This window comes from Babylonia areolata, chromosome 18 (genome assembly GCF_041734735.1).
Source record: "Babylonia areolata isolate BAREFJ2019XMU chromosome 18, ASM4173473v1, whole genome shotgun sequence".
NCBI classification, from domain to species: Eukaryota; Metazoa; Mollusca; class Gastropoda; order Neogastropoda; family Buccinidae; genus Babylonia; species Babylonia areolata.
Window position 1 is genome coordinate 25,713,529 of NC_134893.1, and position 24,352 is coordinate 25,737,880.

General features: G+C 38.2%; 2 protein-coding genes across 2 annotated transcripts in view; both read left to right on the forward strand.

Moving 5' to 3' along the window:
* The window catches only part of LOC143292602 (uncharacterized), a 204,591-nt gene that overhangs the window by 71,492 nt on the left and 108,747 nt on the right, over positions 1-24,352 (forward strand). The window lies entirely within an intron of this gene.
* On the forward strand, positions 1,730-22,537 carry LOC143292600 (uncharacterized). The gene is made up of 8 exons (XM_076603050.1): positions 1,730-1,923; positions 4,959-5,064; positions 6,083-7,289; positions 9,541-9,635; positions 10,603-10,882; positions 12,542-12,654; positions 13,480-13,585; positions 15,799-22,537. The coding sequence occupies exons 1-8, from the start codon at positions 1,880-1,882 to the stop codon at positions 15,981-15,983; spliced, it is 2,136 nt and encodes a 711-aa protein (XP_076459165.1). The 5' UTR covers positions 1,730-1,879; the 3' UTR covers positions 15,984-22,537.

A 24,352-nucleotide genomic window follows, 5' to 3' on the forward strand; every position in this document is an offset into this window, starting at 1 on the left:
CTGCTGAGCAGAGGTTCAAGCCTTTCTGTTCTGTCAGTGACACTTCTCTAGGCTTTTCGCCCACGGCCTTCTTGGAGGAAGGTCGTGTCTGTTGGGTTTAGGGCTTTTTGACTGGTTGACACCCTCAAGTGAGGATCGCTTTTCCTCCGGGTGGCCATGTATCCCTGTTCTGTGTGCTCCAGCTAGGAGGGTAAGAGTGCCCTGCTGGATATGTCTCGTCTTTGTTTTTTTAATTTTATTTCCAGCATCAGGGTAGTAGTACCCGGTTGGCAGTTTGCAGCGTCCCACTTCCTGTTCTTTTCCCTCTTCAGCCTGTGTTGGCTGGACAGCGTTGGTGCTCCTGTTGTCTGCTGACTGCTGTCTTCCTGCTGCCCTCTTCTCATCACTGTCATCGTTTGTGCTCTAGTTTTGTTGTCTTCATCTGTTTTCATCTGTCTTCAGTTTTCGCTGTTCAAGTCATCGTCTTTTCTTGTGTTGTGCAGAGTGCTTCAGTATTTTTCGTTTATTTATCAAATATCCTAAGTGCACACTGATAACATTCTTTAAACCGCTGGACGCTGGTTTCCGCTGGTCGGCCGTTTCTTCAAGTTCTGTGTTTCTGTTTATTTATCCACTCTGTCATTTAAGTGTATCAGTTGTTGCGGCTGGAATTATGGTGGTTTTATTTGGCAAGTTCTGTGTATGATTGAATAAATGTGTGTGAACTCTGAATTATTTTAGTCTGTGTTGTCTGGGTATTACTGTTAGTGCTGGGTTGGGTGGGTTTTCTAGTCCACTCTCTTATAGAGCGTGACAACGCACGCATACATGTGTTACATCAGGTTCAACGAAATGGGTGAAAGAGGGAGATAATATGGCAATAATCATTTCTGACCACGTCTGAGATATTTTACAATTCTGTTTATACTACTTACAGACAGCGCACATGTCCACTTTTGGACCCTGGCCTCAAAGGCAATCAAGCATATTTACATCTAGGTAAAACAACACTACTTCATTTTGTGCTTTTCAATATGGCAAGCAACTGAAAGGGTAATGCAGAAGAGAAATCAATGCACCTGGAAAGAAAGATGAGATACAATGTATAATGAGTGTGACTAACGACATAAGGGGGGTCAGATGCAACCCATATAGATTATGAAAGAAGTCAAGTCGTGAAAGAAATGCATAACGTTAACTGTCAGCAAGTGTGACTATATCGATTGAATGGGTCAAGTGGTGCAAAAACTTTATTATGGAAGGCAATATGAGAAGACTATCTTTCTCTTGCTGTGTTGTGTAAGATTGTGAAGCCGGTCGGGAGGGCTTCACTTGTCCTGCATTCCTAGATACTGTGAAATAGAGGTTCGTGGTCTACCCTCTTTTTTATGATTTTTTTAAGCGTTATGCACACCCAAGTCACTTGAAGACGGCGTGACTTGAAGATGGAAGACAAGCCCAGAGTAGAAGTTTGCTTGCTTTCCATGTGGCAGGCATCCTTTGATTGTACATTTAGGTAATGTCGCACTTTAGCACATTTATGCATGGGCACTAACATCTAAATTGTTAGTGTCTATGATTTGTGAAAAGCGAAGAAGAATAGCGCAAATTATTCTCTTCGAAGGAACCGCCTGTATTTTGCAAAAGCATTTTCTAATTGGTGAAACATATTCTTAGTCATCCAATGAAATTATTGGGAAAAGAATCTCCCCTCTCGTGTTGTCGTGGCTATACGTCACGCACTTGAACTTCCGGAGTCGAAGTGTTTCCCCCCTTCCCGTGCCCCAACAAAAATCATCTGCTACAGCTGTTGCTGATGAACTGACATCGTTCTTGACAGCTCAGTTGATTGATATCAATCGCTTTGCCAACAGCGTTAGTGAAGACTGAAAGAAGTAATATGTCCCACACCAACGTGAAAGTGACGATGGATCCGAGTTCAAAGTAAGTGTTGAACACAATCCAAATCCTCTGAGCAATAAAATAACATGGTAAATAACATTATTAAAAAAAATATATATATATTAAAAATAATTCCCGGAACGTATTGCATTGTAGGCCTTGTCGCACTCTTGATGACTAGTTTTGGGTAGTTCTAACTGAATACATTATTCTCCTCACATGTCAACAATAGCCGGACAAACGGCTGATGGACATTGCAGGAAGAAGACATTAAAAAAAACAAGAAAAAACAAACAAACATACTGCCGGAAAGATATCTTGTGAATCAAGAGAGATAAGAGCAAGACATTTGTTTGAGACACTGTTTCCCAAGTTAAGAAAATTTAAACACAAATAAACAACAGAGGAACATATTTCATCCCAAAGATGTTAAGCAGATGGACAAGTGATGCTGGAGAACAGTTGTGCATGTTGCCATAATACACATCTCTCCTTCCTGCACAGTCATTTGCCCTCATAATGTATTGTATGCCACTTCAGCCGGGGATCACAGTTTTTATGCTTTGATGGGATACTTTGTAGGAGACTTATCGGCTATATGATATGCACTATGTGGGAGTTGTAGCTGTGTTGGTTTCTACAAAGTGCATATGCTACCATCACTGTGATGATGGTCCTGCACTCTCGCCAGCAGCTGGGCATCACTCAGGTTGTGCCAGTCTATTACAGTTCATACAAAGAGTTTCTGTATAAGTGTATTGTTCTGTTCTTGCTTCTGGAACCTCTAATGTTCTATTATTTTTTTCTGGCTGACCACTCCACGATGTTGCTGGAGACAAAATCAGTAGAACATCTGGGTTGGCTGTGGTATCAGTTTTTTTTGGTTTTTTTATTAACTGGCCAGGTGGTATGGCTGGCATCGACCCTTTTACCACTCATTTTAAGGAGAGTCGAAGGTCTTTTCATCTCTCTTGTAGGCTTGGAAGATGTAGTTCTTTCAACATGATTGAGATACAGCCAGGTTCTTTATTCCTGTAGTCTCCCTTGATGAAGCATGTTGCTTGGTGTATATGCTGTCTTGTCTTTATCGCCTTGGTGGCAGGAACCCCATACTATTGCCACATTCTCTAGGTTGTTGACTTCTGTTTTAGCATGTCAGTTTTTGTTGTTGTTGTTGTTATTGTGTTTTAATCTCTGAACAGTCTCTCTCATACTGCCATTTTCCTTTCTTTATTACCTTTGTACATTGTTTCTCGTAGCCTTATCAGTATCAGTATCAGTAGCTCAAGGAGGCGTTACTGCATTTGGACAAAATCCATATACGCTACACCACATTTGTCAAGCAGATGCCTGACCAGCAATGCAACCCAATGCGCTTAATCAGGCCTTGAGAAAAAACAAAACAAAACAAAACAAAACACAAAAACAATAAAACAAACAAAAAACCCAAACAACAAATTATTCAAATGATCACATCTCATAGTATTGCCATGTTAATCATATCCACACTACAATTTCACAATTCATTCATTGTTGTTCAGATTGTATTTTTTTCTTTATTGGTTGCAGCTCTTTATTTTATAGCCAACTTGGTTTGAATATTTTGCTGGTCTTTGTTTTGCTCATATGCTTTTCCTTGCAGATAACTCTGAAGTTTTCTAAATATATCATATGTTGTTCTTGAAACATATCTAGGATCCATAGTGTCCCAGTTGTGCTTTGGCATTTTTCATCTCATTGTTGCTGTCTAATAATTTTTTCAGGTCAAATTTTAATACAGCATGCACACACACACACACACACACACACACACACACACACACACACACACACACACACACACACACACACACACACACAGACACACACACACACACAAAATGATGCATTGCCTTCTGTTATCAGGAACCTGTCTGTTGTTCCAAGCCCTGAAGCCTGAAGCAGACAACAAACATAGAGTTTGCATGCATGTAGTGTCAGTATGTGCAATAAGTACTGACATTATGCATATTATATTATCAAACTGAATGCTGTTTTGAGAGTGACCTAAGGCTGCAAAACACTGGAAAATTGTACAGATAATCAAAGACACCTCAAAAGTTCAATTATTTACCAATAACCAATAACAAGCAGTGTATGTAAATACAACAAAAATTGTACAGTTAAGTGTATGTACATTCATGCATGTTTATATGTGTGCTACACAATGTTTGTGTGTTAATACTTTAGATATAGTATATTATTTTGATATAATGATATTTTAAATCCTGTGTTGCCACAAAACAGTCTCCTTTTCATGAAGGCAATGTTGTATTTCCCAATTTCAGTATTAAAAAATAATAATAAAATGAAATAAATCAGCCACTGTCACCAACATACCACCAGGCACCACTTGATGACTTGCAGCTGTTGTATTCACCTACAAAAAAAACAAAAAACAAAAACAAAAAAACAAAGAAAAGAAAAAACAACTACCAAAAAATGACATATTCAGTATTGTATAGATCTTTTATTGCTTCATTTCATGTCACCTGACCTACTTAGATTTCTCTTTGATTTTTTTTTTTTTTTCAATTAAAGAGGTCCCAGTTGGTAATAATGAATAAAGTAAGTGAGAAAAAATGTGAAAAAATACATCAGAGAGGTTCATCATGTGAGAAGAAATGTGAAAAAGGTCAATCTAATACCACGCTGATAACACTGTCACAATGACAACACATCACAACACAGATGCTGTGGGCACCAGTGATATAGAACCCCCAGGATCAGAACCTTCATTGTAAAACTAGCATCATCATGCACTGCCAGGCCTTCTGTCAAAGTGTCATCCTCAGTAACTGTTAGTTAGCCAGTACTTCTGTTTGGGGATTATTTCTGTTAACTGTTAACACCTTCAACCATCCATTTGAATCATTAAAAATTGAATGTTTTACTGCCACAATGTCTGTGACTCATCTAACTCCCAGAGTCTGAAGTATGTATATGTGTTTTGTTTGTTAATAATGCAAACATGGGTGTGGAAAAGCCTTTCATGTACACATGTGGAAAACAAAAGTTCTGCATGTCTGCTGTTTCAGGCCACACTTTGGTCACCATTTGATGGACTTTGCCAACATGCTAAAGGCCTTCATTGGAAGTAACTATCTCGCTATTGCTTTCGCTTTCCGCCAGAGTGGAATTGCGGTAAGATTTTGTTTAATTGCTCTCATGACTATGGAGATTGCTAATTTCTTCTTCATGATTTGTGCTTAAAATTTTATTTTGTAACTGGGTAAGCTTAAAATAAATAGATGATTTTCTGTTTTTGTTGTTTTTTTGGTTTCTATCGGTCTTTCTCTCTGTCCGTTCCTCTTTCCTTACCCCTGCCCCATCCCTCTTCTTTCCCTATTATAATTTGATGGGGTTTTGTGTGTGTGTGTTTTTTGGGGTTTTTTTTTCATTATGTGTTTCACTGTTTGTGAACATACATATCCATATCACCAGTTTACAACTTGTCACAATATGCTGATGTAGTGTGTGTCAGCTGGATGCAGTTAAATGATAATGAAGTGAGGTTTTATTTCTTTGATCTGTCAAGCCAGTGCACAGCTTACATGGCAAACTGACATAAGCTTACAGCTGGGCCAACAGCAAAGTGAGAGCTGTTTGATCAATGGTTTCCCCATGGCAGTGGGAAGTCATATACAGCTTAATCTTTTGTGGAGGACTGTGACTCTCAAACTAGGAGGCAAGATTGCAGTGATTCTTAGTGCTGCAGCCTTGGGGGCTAGTTGGCCTTTGGGAACCATCCCAGTACTATCTTTAAACCCTCTGGGCCAAGAGAGTGGGGATATAACTTGGGCAAGACACTTTCTACCAGAATCAAATTTCAACCCAGATACTAGATTGTCTGGACAGCAGTTGCCTCCTCTGCTGTTCTGAAGGTCATAGTAGGACATGACTGACCATTATACAAAAATAGATAATTTGCAAAATTTATGTCGGTGTAATCTGAAGTGAGTTACATTTACTGTGTAATTATTCTTCCTGTCATTCTCAGACACACTTTTTTCATTTTCATTTAATTTTTGTTGTGTTTGTGTGTGTTGTTAATGTGTGTGTGTGTGTGTGTGTGTGTGTGTGTGTGTGTGTGTGTGTGTGTGTGTGTGTGATGCAAATGTGCCACCATGAAGACATTGATTATTTTTATGTGTATGTGCAGTTGGGGTGTTTTGGACTGGTCTTCATTGCCTCATTGACTGCCCACTGCTGCCGGCTGCTGGTCAGCTGTAAGTACCACGCTATCCGACACCTCCTGACCTCCATGGAGCGCCACAGAAGCAGTAACATGCAGTTACAAGGGGAGAAAACCCACAGAGATCTCAGCAACAGCGACGATTCTCTTTCCCTTTCGAACAGTGATGATGGAAGCAGCGATGAGAGTGGGGATGATCAGGATGCTGTACACAAGAAGTTGCTCCAGAATTTAAATTTTGGAGACATTGGGCGACTGTGCATGGGCAGGGCAGGACTGACCTTGGTCAACACTGCTGTGATGATCACTCAGTTTGGTTTCTGTGTCGGATACTGTATTTTTGTAGGGAATACAATACATAGCATGTTTCCGTTGTATAATTGTTCAGTGTTTGTTGGTAGCTCTAACGTGTCTGGCGTTGTGCAGCAGTGTTTTGAAGTGAAGCATCTGAACTCTCTGAACTCTGTCCATGTAGACATGAATGACATGGTGGAAACTCCTCCAGGTGTCCTGCACAACCGGAGGTCTCTGCCTCTGCTGGGATCTGAAAGCAGCCTCTCCAACAACACAACTGTTGCAACCACACCTGCAGCTGTCAGCGGTTTTATGTCCTTTTTAGCTTCAGACAGCAGCATCAATGTTCTGCATTCCACCACTCCTGTCAATTCAAACAATACCATAGCATTTCAGAATGTTTCCAGTACAACGGAATCCCCTGCTGCCTTTGTTTCTCACAACGAAAAAAACATGTCTGATACCACTGATTCAGGAGTAACCCCAGTAACACCTAATGTTACCTCTGCTGAAAAAATGACATCAACAGTAACTTCAGTAATGCCTAACATTACAGTATCTGAAAATCTTACATCCAGTGTGACAGTGATTCCAAATATCGGGACCACTGAAAATCTCTTGTCTCCAGTGATTTCTGGCAGCAATACCACTCTGGTTGATGGAGCAGTGACAAAGAGTACAGTTCCTGTGAACATGACAAGATGGACCTTGTTTCGAGGGAAGCACGTCCCTGGCCTAAAGCTGCTGGTGGTGTTGCCAGTGATTGTTTTTGTTCCAATGACGTTGATTCGCAATCTTCGCCACTTGGGGTTCATTTCGGTTTTTGCTAATGCAGCCATATTCCTTGGGTGCATAGAAGTGCTCTTGTTTCTTGTCAGTGGTGAGTAGACATTTTTTTTCCTAATCATAATTAGTCATTTGTGCATATTCATAGATATTTTAAACCAATAAGTGCTTGACCTGACAGAAGCCGAAGCTGGTTTGGAATCATTTGATTAGATTTAAAAAAAAAGAAGACATTTATCAGTCAGTAAGTGCTTGACAGAAGCCATTTGTGGTTTGGAAATCATTTGTATAATTGTCAAAAATTGGCATAAATCTACAAAAGTAAGAATAAAATAAAATCTGTCTATGTACATTTGAATGGATGATAAAAAGTGCATTTGAAAGTCAAGCCTGATGACTTATGGAAAAGAAAATTATGCCATAATGGATCAGTCATAAATTTCGTTTGTTCGACAGTTCATCTGCTCTAGGCTGCAGTTCCCACATCTCTCCTCTTATCTACATAGTTCTGTACAAGTGGGCTTTTAGGGAATATTATCTTATTTATGTGTGTGTGTGTGTGTGTGTGTGTGTGTAGTTGTGTAAGTGTATAGACTTGTGTGTGAATGAGAGAGAGAGCATTGAATGAGTTTGACAGATTTGGTCAGTTTATTTATTTATTCATTTACTTTCCCTTTTACTGAGCTGAAATGTGACTTCTAAGAAACATAACATGATGATAACTTTTGATATTGAGTTTTTAAAAAGAAATATCTACCTTTGTGTTTTGCAATTAACCATATAAATGTACAAATATTGTGAAATCATGTTGTGTCCACTAAGGTACATATTGCTGCAATTATAAATATCTCTGTGCTTATTGTCTAATATCATCATCTTAGATGAACAGACTATAAATAAATAAACAATAAATTTCTGTGCTTTTTTCAGTCAGGATGTATTTTCCTCTTATCTTGCCCATTTTCTAAACATGGAAATAGTTAAACACCTGTATGTCATTCTTCTATCATGGCAGTTCATTGCATAGTACATATATATATATATATATATATATATATAGAGAGAGAGAGAGAGAGAGAGAGAGAGAGAGAGATAGGTAGATACATATAGATAGATATAGATGGATAGATATATGCATTATCTTAACTGTTATAATCATTTATATTCATGATCATTTAATTGGTCTGTATTGTCTTAATTATGTTAATTAACATGTCTGTTTTGCCAGGACATATTACTTCAGTTGATCATTGAATGTTTTTGTTGTCCATTTCACTTTCCTTTGAATTTTCTTTGATTAACTCTGTCAGCACAAAATGAAATAGATAATCAGACAGTAAATGGTATCTGCACTGTTCATGTTTCAGTGTTTATGTGGATTAATGGATCTTTAATGTGCATGTATTTGATATATACATACACACAAAGGGGTTTAAGGCACTCACAGGTCTGCATGTATCATGTATGTTGACATGGGGGATAAGAAAAGATCATAGATAAGATGTAAATTTGCATGGATCTTTAACCCACCAGCTACTGATACTGGGACAGGACCCTCAGATTGAAAGTCCAGTGCTCTGTGTAGAGTTATGTCCCCTTCCTGGCGCATGTGCAGTGTTACTTAGTAATGAAGACAACCGTCAACAAAAACCTTGGGAGTCTGCTCTGGCCGCTCACGGACATTACACCCTGATCACTCGACTCTTCTTTAGACAGTCTCTCTCTCTCTGTTATTTTTTTTTAACCAAAATTTGTCAAAGTATAATTATCACCTGTGGGAAATTTGTCTGTTAGTACTCCATGAAGAGGAAAAAGAAAGGTGAGATGCACACACACACACACACACACACACGCACACGCACCCGCACCCGCACCCACACACGCGTGCGCACACACACACACACACACACACACATTTCACAAAATATCTTGACAAAACAGAATAAAATATATCTAAAAAATCCCATGTGATATGCTTGACTATGTGTGTATAACATGTATGCATACATGTATACATGTGTACATGTATGTGCACACATTTGTATTTAGATGAGAATGTGTATGTGTGTGTGTTGGTGTGTATACATATATATATATATATATATATATATATATATATATATATATATATATATATATATATATATATATATATATATGTGTGTGTGTGTGTGTGTGTGTGTGTATGTATGTCTGTGTGGGGAGGGGAGCGATTATGTATTTATAGATATAACATTGTGTGTTTATATATGTGTATGGTTTGGTAGGTACCTGTGTACATGTAATATGTGAATACATGTACATTCTGGATAGAGTGCTATATAAACTATTCATGCTATTATTAGGTTTTGCTGTGAGCAACACCTTCGTGTGGGCCAACTGGCAGGACCTTCCCATCTTTTTCGGCATGGTGACCAGCGCCTTTGAAGGCATAGGCACTGTGAGTTTGTTGTTGTTTTTTCAGGGTCCACTCTTGTCATGCCATTGTACTAAATCCTTTTGTTGTGTTTCTGATTGTGTGCTACCTTGTACTAATTTATTGTACACATTCATTGTCATGTTTGTGATGGTGTGCTGGTATTTTCATTGTACGGATTCGATTGTTAATAAATTATGTGAATATCTTGACATGAGCATTGATGAGTCATCCTTCATTCTTTTAACCCTCTGACATTCACTCCAGCCACAAAAGAACACCAGGTATAGGAAGTGTTAACTTGCTCAGTGAAATATGTGAATGCAGGAGGGTTAAAGTGCACGGGGTCTCCTGTCAAGGATCAGCTAATACTGAACATCTGCCGTCATAAGATCAATAACAAACTAGATGAAGCCCTTTTTTCTTATAAGTTATTTCTCTTCAAGCTTGAGTAATTTTTTAAAAGGATGAAAAAGAGTTGCACATTTTTATTTCAGTTTGATCATCAAGCATGTGAAACATGCATTTCATCTTATTATTGATATTAATTTAGGCGAGGTCAGTGCTGGGGAAAACATTTTATGTAATGGGAGGCAGCACATATACATTATTTAGGGCTATGACTAGTATGAGTATGCTGGATATCTGCAAGATATTGTGTGTGTGTGTGTGCGTGCATGCGTGAGTGTGTGCATCCTCAGTATGAGAACGTGTGCTGGTTTCTCGTTCTCCCTGATATTTTGCTCAAGCAAAGATTGCTTGTGGTGTGGTCATGCGTTATATTTTGCCTTCATAAGTGGAATTGAAAATGTGTTCAGTTACAGTTTCTGCTTTAAAGAAAACTTTGTACTAACGTACTATAATGCTCTTTTGTGCCTGATTAATTGTGAAATGTATTCATTTGGAAAGAAAAGAACCATCTTTGTGAGGGAGCAAAACAAAAAAAGTATAATATTTTCATGAAAGATATTGTGTCAAAATCTGTTTTCAGATCTTGCCTATCGAGTCCAGTATGGAAGGAAATCGACACAATTTTATCTCTTTCCTGTATGGAGCAGTGGCTGTCCTTACCCTAGTGTTGGGCTGTTTTGGAGTGATGGGGTATTTGAACTTTGGGGAGGGCGTAGAGCAGATGATCAATGCCAATATTCCTACCAGCCATTGGCTCGGCCTGGCTGTGAATGCATGTCTGTGCATTGGTGTGGTGTTGACGTTCCCCCTTATGATGTATCCCGTGGTGGAAATGGCTGAGGTTTATCTTTTTGGTGATGGTGAGTGCACATTCAACTTTATTTATTTTTAGATCTCTTTTAATGTGTACCTGCAATGATATGTATACATTTGGGTTTTCTTCTTGGTTTCTTTTGTTTTTTCTAGATGAAAGTTGAAATGATTTGTGAATCAATCAAAAACAAAGAGAACTAAAAAAAAATTATAAAAAAAAACAACAAAGAAAGAAAGATGAGAATGGTAGATGTCAGAATTATTGAATAATTGCCAAAGCACTCAGCAGATTTGTTTTATTTGTTTGTGTGCTTTGATAGTGTTTGCATATGCATATGATGTGATGATACGGATACTTATTGCACCTATCTTCGGTCAGAGACTAACTCAACTCAGAGTCATTTGTACAACAGTCTGCCTTCCTGAGTGGAGCCAACTGACAGCTGCCTTTAAGCACTTCTCATTCATTTCCTGTGTGATTCAGTCAGATTTCAGTCATGAACACACACACATTCACATAGACCTGTAACATTTTATGTGTGTGACTGTTTTGTTTATTTACCCTGCCATGTAGGCAGTCATACTCCGTTTTCAAGGGAGTGCATGCTGGTTATGTTCTTGTTTCCATAACCCACTGAATGCTGACATGGATTAAAGGATCTTTAACATGTGTATTTGATCTTCTACATGGATATACACTCAAAGGGGGTTCAGGCACTAGCAGGTCTGCACATATGTTGACCTGGAAGATCAGAAAAATCTCTACCCTTACCCCACCAGGTGAGATAGGGATCAAACTCGAGAATCTTGGGCGAGAATTCAGCACTCTAACCATTTAACCACTGCACCCATCCACATTGGAGGGTGGAGTGATGGCCTAGAGGTAACGTTTCCACCTAGGAAGCGAGAGAATCTGAGCGCGCTGGTTTGAATCACAGCTCAGACGCTGATACTTCCTCCCCCTCCACTAGACCTTGAGTGGTGGTCTGGACACTAGTCATATGGATGAGATGATAAACCGAGGTCCCGTGTGCAGCATGCACTTAGTGCACGTAAAAGAACCCACGGCAACAAAAGGGTTGTTCTTGGCAAAATTCTGTAGAAGAATCCACTTCGATAGGAAAAACAAATAAAACAGCACACAGGGGAAAAAAAAGGAAAAAAAAGGGTGGCGCTGTAGTGTAGCAATGCGCTTTGCCTGGGGAGAGCAGCCCAATTTCACACAGAGAAATCTGTTGTGATAAAAAGAAATACAAATACAACAAATTATATTTGTACATATTGTGTGTATATATGTGTGTATGTGCATGTGTGCACATGCACATACATGTGTGTGTGTGTGTTTCATATGTATATTTATATATGTATGTGTGTATAAATGTGTGTGTATGTATGTATTTGTGTGTCTGTATGTATGCATGTGTGGGGGTGGGTTGTGGGTGTGTATATGTGTATGTTTGAATGTCTGTTTATGTGTGTGTGTTGTTTGCTGCATACATTTTTGTGTGTATGTGCAACTTTGATGTAATGTGTTTTATATAATAATATGCGTTTTGTAAAGCACCTAGAGCAGTGTTCTGGATAGAGTGCTGTATTAACTTTCCACAGTTATTATTATTATTATTATTATTATCAGATTTTGTCTCATTGAACAGACTGGTTTGTATGTTTTGTGGGTGACTTGAGAATGTCGCACCATTTTACAGGCCGCATCTGTGGACCAGGATCAGAGAGAGTGAAAACCAAGGACTACCAGTCACTGCTGCCAAAGAAACAGAACAAATTTGCATTACCAGTAGCAGAAAAAGTCTCGGACAGTGTAAGTACAGGTGAACTGTGACAGTTAGGCTTTTCTTTCTTTCTTTTTTTCAAGCAAAGAGCAGATAATTAGATTATAAAGGAACCAGGTGTGTTAGAGAATAGTTATCTTTCTTGTAAGAGTGAGGTAAAACAAGTGAGCAAACATTTTTTTACTTTATTTATGTTATACATTTTGAAATGTTCCAGACATTCGTTTATGCTGTTATACATTTTGAAATGTTCCAGACATTATTAAGGTTGAACATGTTCATTTTGTTTCCAATACTTCATGAACACACACAGCATGCTTCTTCAAGCATTCATTCAAATTTTCATTGAGCAACTGCAAAATCCTGTTTCATGACATTTACTTCTGGTCACACTCAGCTTGGACAAGGTGTCGCCATTCTCCTTGTCTGCATAGATAGTGAGTTGTTGACATGCTTTAGTCAGCCAATAAAATTATTTTTAAAACTGCATCCTTGGGTGACGAAGGGTGTTTCCATGTTGTTATGAGTCCGTGGAACATTGGCGAAGCTAAAGCTACCAATATGATAATTCCTAAACAACATAAAAGCTTTCACGAGATGCAGATATTTAGCCACTATTTGGGTACAGCTTTCGTGGGAGTGGCAGGGGATCGAATTAACTGCCATTTGAGAACAGCTTACATGGCTGTCTAGAAGTTCATGTTAATAATTGATTACATCCGCATGTACAGATAATGTATATGAAGGCTATGAAACAGATGTCTGCATGACTGTGTGAGTTTAAGTTTGTCATCATGAAAGAAAAAGATGGAACAAAACTTGCTGACAATAAGAAAAGACATGCCCGTTTTCAGGTGGCCACATGGAAACGCAACGTTCTGCGAATATTGGTTGTGCTGTGTGCTGGGAGTCTGGCTATTCTCCTCAGGAACTACTTTGCTTACATCTCAGCATTTGTGGGTGAGTTCTGTTGAAACTTCTAAAGTTGTTTTGAAAGAGAAGAATATGTAAGTCAAATACATGACATGATATCAGTTTCTTCAAATTTCAAAGTAATAATCATATGTTGGAAATAGAAAAAGGGAGACACAATTGCATATCACAAGAATTAAGGTTTGTTACATGTCTGTGATTGGGGATGAGTTCCCTTTTATAATGGAATGTCCTGACTATGATCAGTCGTGGAAAGGTACGTGCCTAAGAAATATTTGTCTCCGAAATTGGTTTTTAGTTTTTGCAGTATGCTCAAAGGAGGCAAGTTATCTTACCTGTAAGTTTATTAGATTTGCAAATGTTGTCCAGATACTCATTTTGGGTTAAAGGACGTTTATTTTTTCTCAACTTCTATATGACACTGTTGTGCATTTGGAAATGTTTATTCTTGGCATGAAATCATTATTTCGTAGTAATCCTTCATAGTCCAGTAGGAGTCAAAGGATCATTAAAACTTGAAGCTTGAAACATCCATATTTGTTTCTTTCCTTCATGCCTGATTTTTGCTTCACTACTAGCAGAACTGATTTTTTTTTATCTGTGCCGATTGCCATGGATTTGAAATTTCTGTATTCTATTTCAAGAGTTTATTTATATTCGTTTTAAGGTTTTGATCAGTATTGATCTTCTGTCATTTCCATTTATTTCTGATTTGATTTGTTACAAATTTGGAAGTCATTCATTGGTTCACTATAGAATACGTGTGTTGACTGCAAACTTTGACAGGAAAAAGAGACTTGCTGATGGAAATGTGTACCTTGGGGAAATATTTTGTTAGAATATTCTAAACAACAGAAGAAGAAAAAAAGAAGAAAATGCAATATTTTTTGTTTTGAATACAAGAACCTACGGTGCTAGAAAATGAATGCTTTATTGTGTTCTCTCATCCTGAGGTGCTGAATATAGTCCAGTGAGGTGATGAATATAGTCCAGTGCAGAATACTACTTTTGTGTTCGTGGGCTGCAAATCCCATGTTCACTTTTGATGACTGTATGAGTAGAGGTAGATGCAGATAACCTTTTTGCCCCACTGTTTAGGCAGTCACACTCCATTTTGGGAGGTGTGTATATTTGCTTTGGTGGTGTTTCCATAACCCACTGAACAGTGTCTTTAACATGCATATTCAGTGCAGATTTGATCTTCTGCTTGTGTACATACATGAAGGGGATAAAGGCAATAACAGTTATACACATTGATTAGCCAGCAGCTGTTTTGAAACTTGCATTATTTACACATGATTCATGATTCACCCTAGATTTTGTGTGTGTGTGTGTTAGTGTGTGTGTGTGTGTGTGTGTGTGTGCTTGCACGCACACAGTAGTGTGTGTATGTTAAATTCCTGCATTCCTGCGTTGACTTGCCCTTTGAGTAATTTTCTAGTCAGGTAAAGGGTCATCACTCTGCTCTAATTTCTTGAATTCATTCAAGGTGGATTGACAGACTCTATACACAGAAATCACACAATCTTTAGACATGATTTATTTTAAGTGCTCTCTCTCTCTCTCTCTCTGTCTGTCTGTCTGTCTGTCTGTCTGTCTGTCTGTCTGTCTCTCTCTCTCTCTCTCTCTCTCTCTCTCTCTCTCTCTTCTTCTTCTTCTTCTTCTTCTTCTTCTTCTTCACACAGGCACACATGAACCAGATTCTGTTACTCATAAGCCAGTATTGATTTTTTTTGTTATGATAAAAAAAGAAGAAAAAATATGAAACTGTAACAGCTGGAGGTGGCAAGGTGAGGTTTTTACTGATTTTGTCTCTTTTTTTCATCTCATTTTATTTTTTGTTCTTTATTTCTTTATTTCATTTTTTTAAGCATCTATGCAATGTCACAGTCTTCTAGTACTGAAATAGTATGTAGTATATTCACTGTATTTCATTTTACTACCTTTGTGTCAGGATAGCAATGGTAGCTTCATTTGTGTTTTTTTTCTTCTTTTTTTTCCCCTGTGTGTACTTTCTTTCTTCATTATTTCTTTAGTTTAACCTCTTTTAACTGTTTAGTGATATTAGATAGGATGAAAAAAAAAAGTGATCACAGAGAGAGTGTGTGTGTATGTGTGTTTAACATACATCTTGCCACTGTTAAGTGATTATTGGGCAGGGGGAAAAAAAAAGACAAAAAAGCTGATGACATTTTGTGTGCATGTGTGTGTGTGTGTGTGTGTGTGTGTGTGTGTGGCAGGTGCTCTGGGCAGCACGATGCTGGCCTACATCCTGCCGTGTCTCTTTCACCTGAAGCTCTGCTGGCCGCAGCTCTCCCTGTACAACAAGGTCAAGGACATCACCATCATCATCATCGGGGTGTGCTGCGGAGCAGCAGGAGTGTATGCTGTTCTGCTGGAGATCTTCAGCAGCTTGAAGGCATGATATTATTTTTAAATGTATGAAATATATTTGCTCTTTTGTTATTCTCTTTCTCTTGCCTACTTTTCTGGACGAATTTTTGGCTTACGAATGTTTACAGACTTCTGACTCCTGTCTTGTCAAATGTGTGTCTTGCCAAGTCATTTTTTTTTTAAACAGTTCTGCATATCATCTGCAAGGTAGTGTTTGGAGAATATGATTCGGTCAGAGGTTTTGGCGGATTGGGAAGTCTTTTTACCCCCATTTTTAGTGATTATGCACAGAATTATGAACACTGGTGCAAGTTTCTTCCAGACATGCAATTCACCAGTGGCTTAAGAGCAGCATGATACTTTGTGAGTGTTGCCTAACTGAAGTTATAAAACTAAATCATCAAGAAAGACGGGTTTAGTACACACACAGGCAAGTTCTATGGAATAGATGGGGGATTACTTATCTGAAGTCTCTTTCTGGATAAATATTTGGCAGATGTTCTGCCAGTCATCATTTTGAACATGGTTGTTCTTTGTGCAGCAATGCCAGAACAGTCAATTTGTCACATCTGTCAATGATTCTCATGGAGCTTTCTGCTTTTTAATTTACACATTAATTGGGACCTTCATTGGACATGTTACAAACTGAAATCATGTTTATACTTTGTCATTGATCTGCTTTTGTGATTTAAAAAAATGTCTTTGTGAGCAAAGAGCCCTTGAGGTTGTTTTCACACATCTGACCAATCAGTCAAGGGACCAGTTTATAGAATTCAAGGCACATAAAAAAAATAAGCTCCTGGCTCGTCAGTACTCTTACAGTAGGCAGCTTGATCTTGATGTATTATCACCTCAGGTTCACTGTCAGCTGTCTGTGTTGTTGTTTGTGGATTTCTTTGTTATGAATAATATTATGTATTAATAGGTCATGGAATTACATGTGCCTTGGAATATATTTAATGATAAAATTTCATGATAGAAATAATATATAGTGTTCGCATGGTGCAAGCCCCCATATAGTGGTTTCTAAGCGCCACCCATGAAACATAATACACACAATGGTACATGATATACATGTATGATAGTCAGTCATGTCTGACTATGACCATCAGAACAGCAGAGGAGGCAGTTGCTGTCCCGACGATCTGGGCTAGAATTTGATTTTAGTGGAGAGTGTCACCAAAGTTGCATCACCACTCTCTTAGCCAAGATGGTTTTAGGACAGTCAGCACTGGGATGGTTCCCAAAGGCCAACTAGCCTCCCCCCTAGGCTGCAGCACTTAGAGCCAGTGCAATTTTGCCTTCTGGTTTTGAGAGTCATAGTCCTTCATGAAAGACTAAACTGTAAATGACTTCACATTGCGATGGAGAAACAATTGCTAACACCGATCTCACTTTGCTGTTGGCCCAAATGTAAACTTATGTCCATCTGTGATATAAGCTGGGTACATGATATACAACAGCATTTAATGACACACATACAGGGAAAATAATACTCAAAGACAATAACACAGACTCTGAGTCATCACATCCAAAATGTGTGTGGAGTAATGGTCCAGAGGTAACATGTCCGCCTAGGAAGTGAGAGAATCTGAGCACACTGGTTGGAATCAGCTCAGCCGCGGATATTGTCTCCCCCTCCACTAGACCTTGAGTGGTGGTCTGGACGCTAGTCATTCAGATGAGACGATAAACCAAGGTCCTGTGTGCAGCATGCACTTAGCGCACATAAAAGAACCCATGGCAACAAAAGGGTTGTTCCTGGCAAAATTTTGTAGAAAAATCCACTTTGATAGGAAAAACAAATAAAACTGCACGCAGGAAAAAATACCAAAACAATGTGTGGCACTGTAGTGTAGCAACGCGCTCTCCCTGGGGAGAGCAGCCTGAATTTCACACGGAGAAATCCTGTGACAAAAAAAACCAAACAAATACAAATACAAAAAAATCAAAGAATATGCCTTCTAATAGTTCCATACATGAATGCACACACTCATGCACATGCATGTTCTCCTGTACTGACTCACTTAAATGCTCATTAACTGATTTATTTTACCTATCTACTGAAGTTGTGTTTCTTTTGAAATGCTGTTATTTCTTCCTGTCAAATGTATTTCTGTCTACAAGATATTTTCTTTCATTTTTCACATTTTTGGCTTATGTGTGTGATTACACACAGCGTAAAGTCCGTGTAATAACCCTGTGTTTCAGTTATCTGTGTGTCTCTTTGTATGTATGTGTCAGTGGTATACTTTAACAAATTAATTTCCTCTGGAAATGCTTTGTCTGTTGACATAATATTTAGCTGAAAAACGGGGAAAAAATCAATTCTTCCCACACAATTTAATTATGATAACAATCCAGTTTAGGGAGGGCATAGAAATTGTAAACTAGCCATAGATATTTCTTAATTAAGTCATGTTATTGTTAGATTTATCTTTATTTTTCACAAAACTTAGCATTTGACATGTCGACACATTGATTAATTGCAGTCATTTAATCATTTTTAATTCAAATAGATGTTTCTGCCAGGACTAGCAAAATTCTGCAATGTAATGGGACATCAGATCTATGGAATTTTTTTTTTTTTAAAAGCAAACAGATCAGGCTCATCAAAAACATTTGATTTCAAAATAACTCAAGACGTAGAAAGGCTGTCCTGTCTGACACTTTTTTTTTAGTGTGAAGCTCTCACATTATTTACATTCACCTAAGTGGTCGTTTTGCCATTAAAAGTAGCATACTTGGTGACTTCCTTTCATGCATATTATGATTAGCATGCAGATCACATCATTAGTTCGTGAGAACATATAATTGAAAGGAAGCAGAGCAGGGCCGCTAAATTTTATTCAGAAAATGATTTGTTGCAAAGGCCTCATTGTGTGTAAGGTCCACCAACAATCATTTGGAAAGAAATATTGATAGTTTTTTTTAAAGATGAGCTTGCTTTTTCTTGGATTCCAACAATGAAAAGGGTTGTTTTTTTGGGGTTTTTTTTTTTTTGCATTCATGTTGAAATTATAGTGCAAACAGAGGTTTGAACAAGCTTGGGTATTATAGTCAGTGACTTTAGTAGTGGACACACTTTGACTTAATCTTGGAGAAGAAGACATCATGATCAAACTATTTGAAGAGGGGGAATGCCTCCAATCTACCGATCATAATTTTGTCAAAGAGCAGGACTTGTCATGTGTTTGACGATTTTGCTTCGATTTTTCAAAGCCATAAAGTTGTGATGAACACTGGGAAAGTTTGAAACTTTGACAGATCAGTATTATGTCATAAAACAATTAAATGCCAGTTGGTGTGGGCTGCTTAAAATGGAACTGTTCAGTTTCCAGCATAAAATTTTCAGTTTGACACTCTATTCTGGCTGTGAGTTAAAATAATGTCAGTTTGGATAGACATATGTTAGTACTGGCAATTCTCCCATCTTCGAGCATTTTCCATTTTGTTGTTCAGTGGTAAACAGACAGGAGCCATTAATGCTCTGTCTCTTGTTGTGTAATATTGTTGAAATGAAGTGTTGATGGGTGTCATTATTGTTACTGTTTCCTTTTCTGTTTCCACACTCCAGTGTTCCAATAACTCACAACTGGGCAATTTATGGTCTGGTGATGTGATAGTGTATGTATGTGTGAATGTGTTTGCATCTGTCTGGCTTTCACTTCAGAGTCTGTTTTGTTTTTTTTTTTGTTTTTTTGTTTTTTTTAATCCTTTCGTTGCATTACTTACAAGAGTGAAGGAGGAGTATCATCTTTAATGAACTGATATATTTACAATTTGATATTTTTTATCACTTCCTGTGATTTTTTATGGATTTGCATTTAACCCATACATTTTGGTTCAAAGATGTAATCTTCAAATTTTTGTGAAGAAAAGAAGCATAATTACACATCTTTGGGGACAGATAATTTAGATAAAATGTGTGTGGTTGTAGAAGTGTGTGTTTCTATGTTGTGGGTCCAAGCACCCACCACAGGTCAGTCCCTTCTGATCTTGTTGTGATCGAAATGTGTTATGGTCAAGTGTGTGTGTGTGTGTGTGTGTGTGTGTGTGTGTTTAATCACATGCTCAGACTCTGGCAGGCATTTGTATGAACTTTGAACTTAATTTTCTGTTGAATTTGAGATTTTAGATATTTGTGGGAAAGTTTTAAGGACAAAGGGGGAAAAGGGGTGTATTGCTTAGCGAGTGTGGTAATGTGTGCTTGTTTGCACATGCAAACTTTTGATATATGTTTATACTTGACTATAATCTACATATTTTAATTTAAATTTCACCTGCTGCTGATCATGTTTTTTGATGATGGTGTGCAAGGACCAATAGCTGAAGTTGTGTTGTCTGAACACAAGGGAACTGTTGCTATTGCTGCTGTGATTGCCCCCAAATGATCTCCTCTTGCTGGGCAGCACACACCTGTTTTACCAACCGGATCATCTCTTCTTATAGTGTTTCTTGTGCTGTTCTTGAACATAGAACTGATTTTCTTCTGAGAGACAACATCAAGTTTTCTTTTTATTCAAACTTCATTAAAAAAAAAAAATGTTTTACCATATTATCACATACATGCATGTCATACCTAAGTGACAGTGCACATCCACACAGTCTCCAAAATCCACATGTCCAGTATTATAGTACGATAATAACAAGAAAGGACACTTCTTGTGAAATGTACAGAAGAGTTATATAGTAGGAAAATGGGTGAGACGTTTGAATCAAAGAAATGTACATAAATATGCTATAATACTGGACACATGGATTTTGAGACTGTGTGGATGTGCATTGTCACTTACAAGCATTCTTTGTAAATGGCCTTTCTGCTTTACCCATGCGGTTATGAATTGTCATTTAGGCTTATGTTATGCATGCGATTTTTTTGGTAACATATCTGAGAGAAGTTATTTATACATTTTTGTGCATAGCTGTGTCATATGTGGGTGGATGTACCGTAAAGTTCGGTCTATAAGCCGCGACTTTTTACTCCAGCTTCAACCTCTGCGGCTTATACAATGATGTAGCTTATTTGAGGATTTTAATGATCCCAGGAGTGTCACATTCTCGTCTATTCTTTGCTGCCCTTCAACTCACCAAAATCATGATTTCTGTCCATGAATTTTTGGATGAGCTTCCGGATAGTGTGCTAACTGTTCACGTTTTATAAATCAAATCCCCACACATTAAAGCCTTCAGATCAGCATTCAGTTCTATCTGCTCAAGCGTACACCCTCATCATGCCGAAAATGCAACGTAATGCCTATGATGCAGCCTTCAAATTGAAGGTGATTGACCTAGCAGACAACAGTGCAAGCGGCGAACCAGCAGCGACCTCCACTTTGCGTTCATGTTCATGAAGTGAAAGCGAGGCTGAAGTCATTGACAAGATGGCGGAGGAAGCTGTGCTGGTTCTCTTCAACTCAGACACAGAAGACAAAGATTTCAGTGGATTCATTGAGCAGGATGACGTTGAATAAATGTGACTATCCCTAAATTATGGATCTTATTTTCGTTGTGCTTATTTATTATTTTTTTGTGGCACTAGCAGTATTTTCGCTTGCTTTTCTTTGTGTTGTTCCCGCTTGTGTTTATTTCATAACCTACAGTATTGACAGCTTTTCTGTAGTATCAGTATGTGTTCCAGTACCGGAAATAAGTGCGGCTTATAAGCCAGTGCGTATGTATAAAGTTCAATTTTTTCCAAAATTTAGTGGGTGCGGCTTATATACCAGTGCGCTCAATAGACCGAACTTTACAGTACTCGCATCTCAACACCTTGTACACCAAGTCCATAGAAGTCGTGGAAATACTAGAAATTCCTGGAATTTGGAACATTATTTTGCAGGACTGGAAAGTCATGGAATTTTAGTTGAAGTCATGCAATTAAAAATATAGGTTAAAAAAATGCTTGCAATGGTTAAAGAATGATGTGACTATCACCAGCTGTATAGTGTCAGTATATGTACAGCTATTGTTTCATCCAAGATACTTTGAGGACAATACCAACTGTGCATTTGTGGTGTAAAACCAAAAGGTATGTGTTGCTTTACTATTGTGTCTTTCTGACTGTTCCACTATGGACATGCAGAGCACATTATTAATGTTAGTATGTTATATATACCCAGTTGGTCATTTTGACAACAGAAGAAATATACAATTATATTTTGAGGAAAATGGTTAATTTGTAGTCATAGAAATTTCTAAAAATGGCATGTAAAAGTTTAGGAAGTTACAGAATTTTGAACTTGTAAACCTGTATAGACACTTCAAAAACAGTTTAGGACCAGTTGTTTATGGGGTGTCAGTTGAATGTATGCATGCCTTCGTGTGTGTGTGTTATCAGAATTTTGCTCAGCTTAATTTCCAGTTTAGGAGAGTGGTGTTTTTTACTTTACTTAATCCTCTTCATGTCCTTCACTTTCGCCTTGTCTTTGTTGACGACATTTATGCTTGGCGAACTAAATGCAAGTGTATAATGAAGAATGGAAACTTGCACTTATTTACATTCTTTAGAGCTTCTTCACTTGAAAGGACTGGCTGTGATCTTGGACTCAATAAAAAAAAAAAGGGTTTGTAACTTCAAAAATACTGCTCATGAATATCTTTAAGGTTTTGCTATGTCTGATTGCGTGTGTGTTTGTGCGCACGCACACACACAGACACACACACACATTCACAGATGCACACATACACAGCCACACTCACACACGATCAAAAATACAAAGACACACAAATACACATGAATGTGTTTGTGTACACATACATGTGTATACACACAAAGTCAAGCACACAACACACTTAGGAGTGGGCCTGCCAAAATGAAACTTATTGCTGAGAGAAGAGGTGAGTTTTGAAACCAGATCTGGAAGAGGTGATGGAGTCTGAATGTCGGAGGTTATCAGGGAGCCTGTTCCATGTCTCTGATGAACAAAAAGAAAGTGATCTGTCCGTAGGTCTTACTTCTGACGTGTCGTATCCTGAGAAGTTGAGTATTAGAGGAAGAACGGAGCTGGTGAGATGGAGTATAAATATGGAATTCAGAAAGATAATCTGGGCCAATCCCACTGACTGCTGAAAAAGTCAAGAGTGGATAGCTTATAGTCTTTTTGATCAGAAACATACCAGTGGAGAAACTGAAGGAGATGGAGAAACATGGTCAGATTTGGAAGCTCTGCAAATGAGCCTGTCAGCATTATTCTAAATTTGTTGAAGTCTAACAGATATTTGGGAAGACTGGCCAACAGGGAATTGCGGTGATCCAATCCTGAGAATACAAAATCACATACAAGCATTTTGGCTGCATCAGTAGAGATAGTGGCAGATTGAATTCTATGAAGTACCAAATTCCAGTGCACGTATGTCAGCAAACACCCTGCACAAAGTGTTGCCACAGTGCTGAAAAGATGTCCACTGATGTCCTGCATCTACTCAGCTTTTTCCTTCATCAAAATTTGGTTCAATGAACATAAACAGACTCTGAACGGTTAGCTTGATGTGTCTGAGTTATAAGAATACCATTTAAATGAGTTTACATCAGGTAGATCCCTTGCTTCCCAATAATGATTTGCTAACTGGAGTACGAGGAACGCACATGGATGGGGGGTTTGCCTCATTTACAAAAAATGGTGAAGGAACCTTCGAGACTGCGGTCCCAGTCAGCGGACTTACATAAATTTGCAGGGTGTATTAATGATTCTAGGTAAGTACAACAATGGAGATGGATCTCTCTCGTCTGATGGTTAGTTACAACAAAGTGATGAAACTGACTGCCCAACATTTGATGCTGTTCAGTCACTGTATCAGAGCTGACAGCTTTTTTCACTGACTGGCAGAGAGGGCAGTGTATGTGTGCCAAAACTGGAAATGGAGATGAGGAGTGGTGAAAGATGGCAGTCAGATGGCAAGGAAGGGGGCTTGGTCGTGACTGACACCAGTGAGCTGTTGTTTTCACTGATACTGCCGCAGCTTAGATAACAGCCAATAATCCATGATTTACATGAAACCCATGATGAAAATGCATAAGACTGGAAACACATATTTTCAGTTTTTTCTTTCTTTCTTTTTTTTTTATACTGATCATATGACAGACTTGTTCATAGAGGAAGCAAATAGGCATGCACAGCAGACAATTTGTCAACCAATGTGCAGCATGGATTGACAGTCTTCAAAGAACTTCTTCCTTTGTTAGAGAACTGTTGTGTCCATCATAGAATATCTAAAAATAGACATGTTTATCAGATATGCGTGTAACTAGATGCGCAGAGGATAGCAACAGTTACTGTAAGTGAAGAGCGAAGCGAAACTGTCACCCACTGATCCGTTGTGATATTCATGTGTGCGCAAGCCGTACATAAGCATACTCCCCAACACAAACACACAACAAACATAAAGAGAACATTCTTT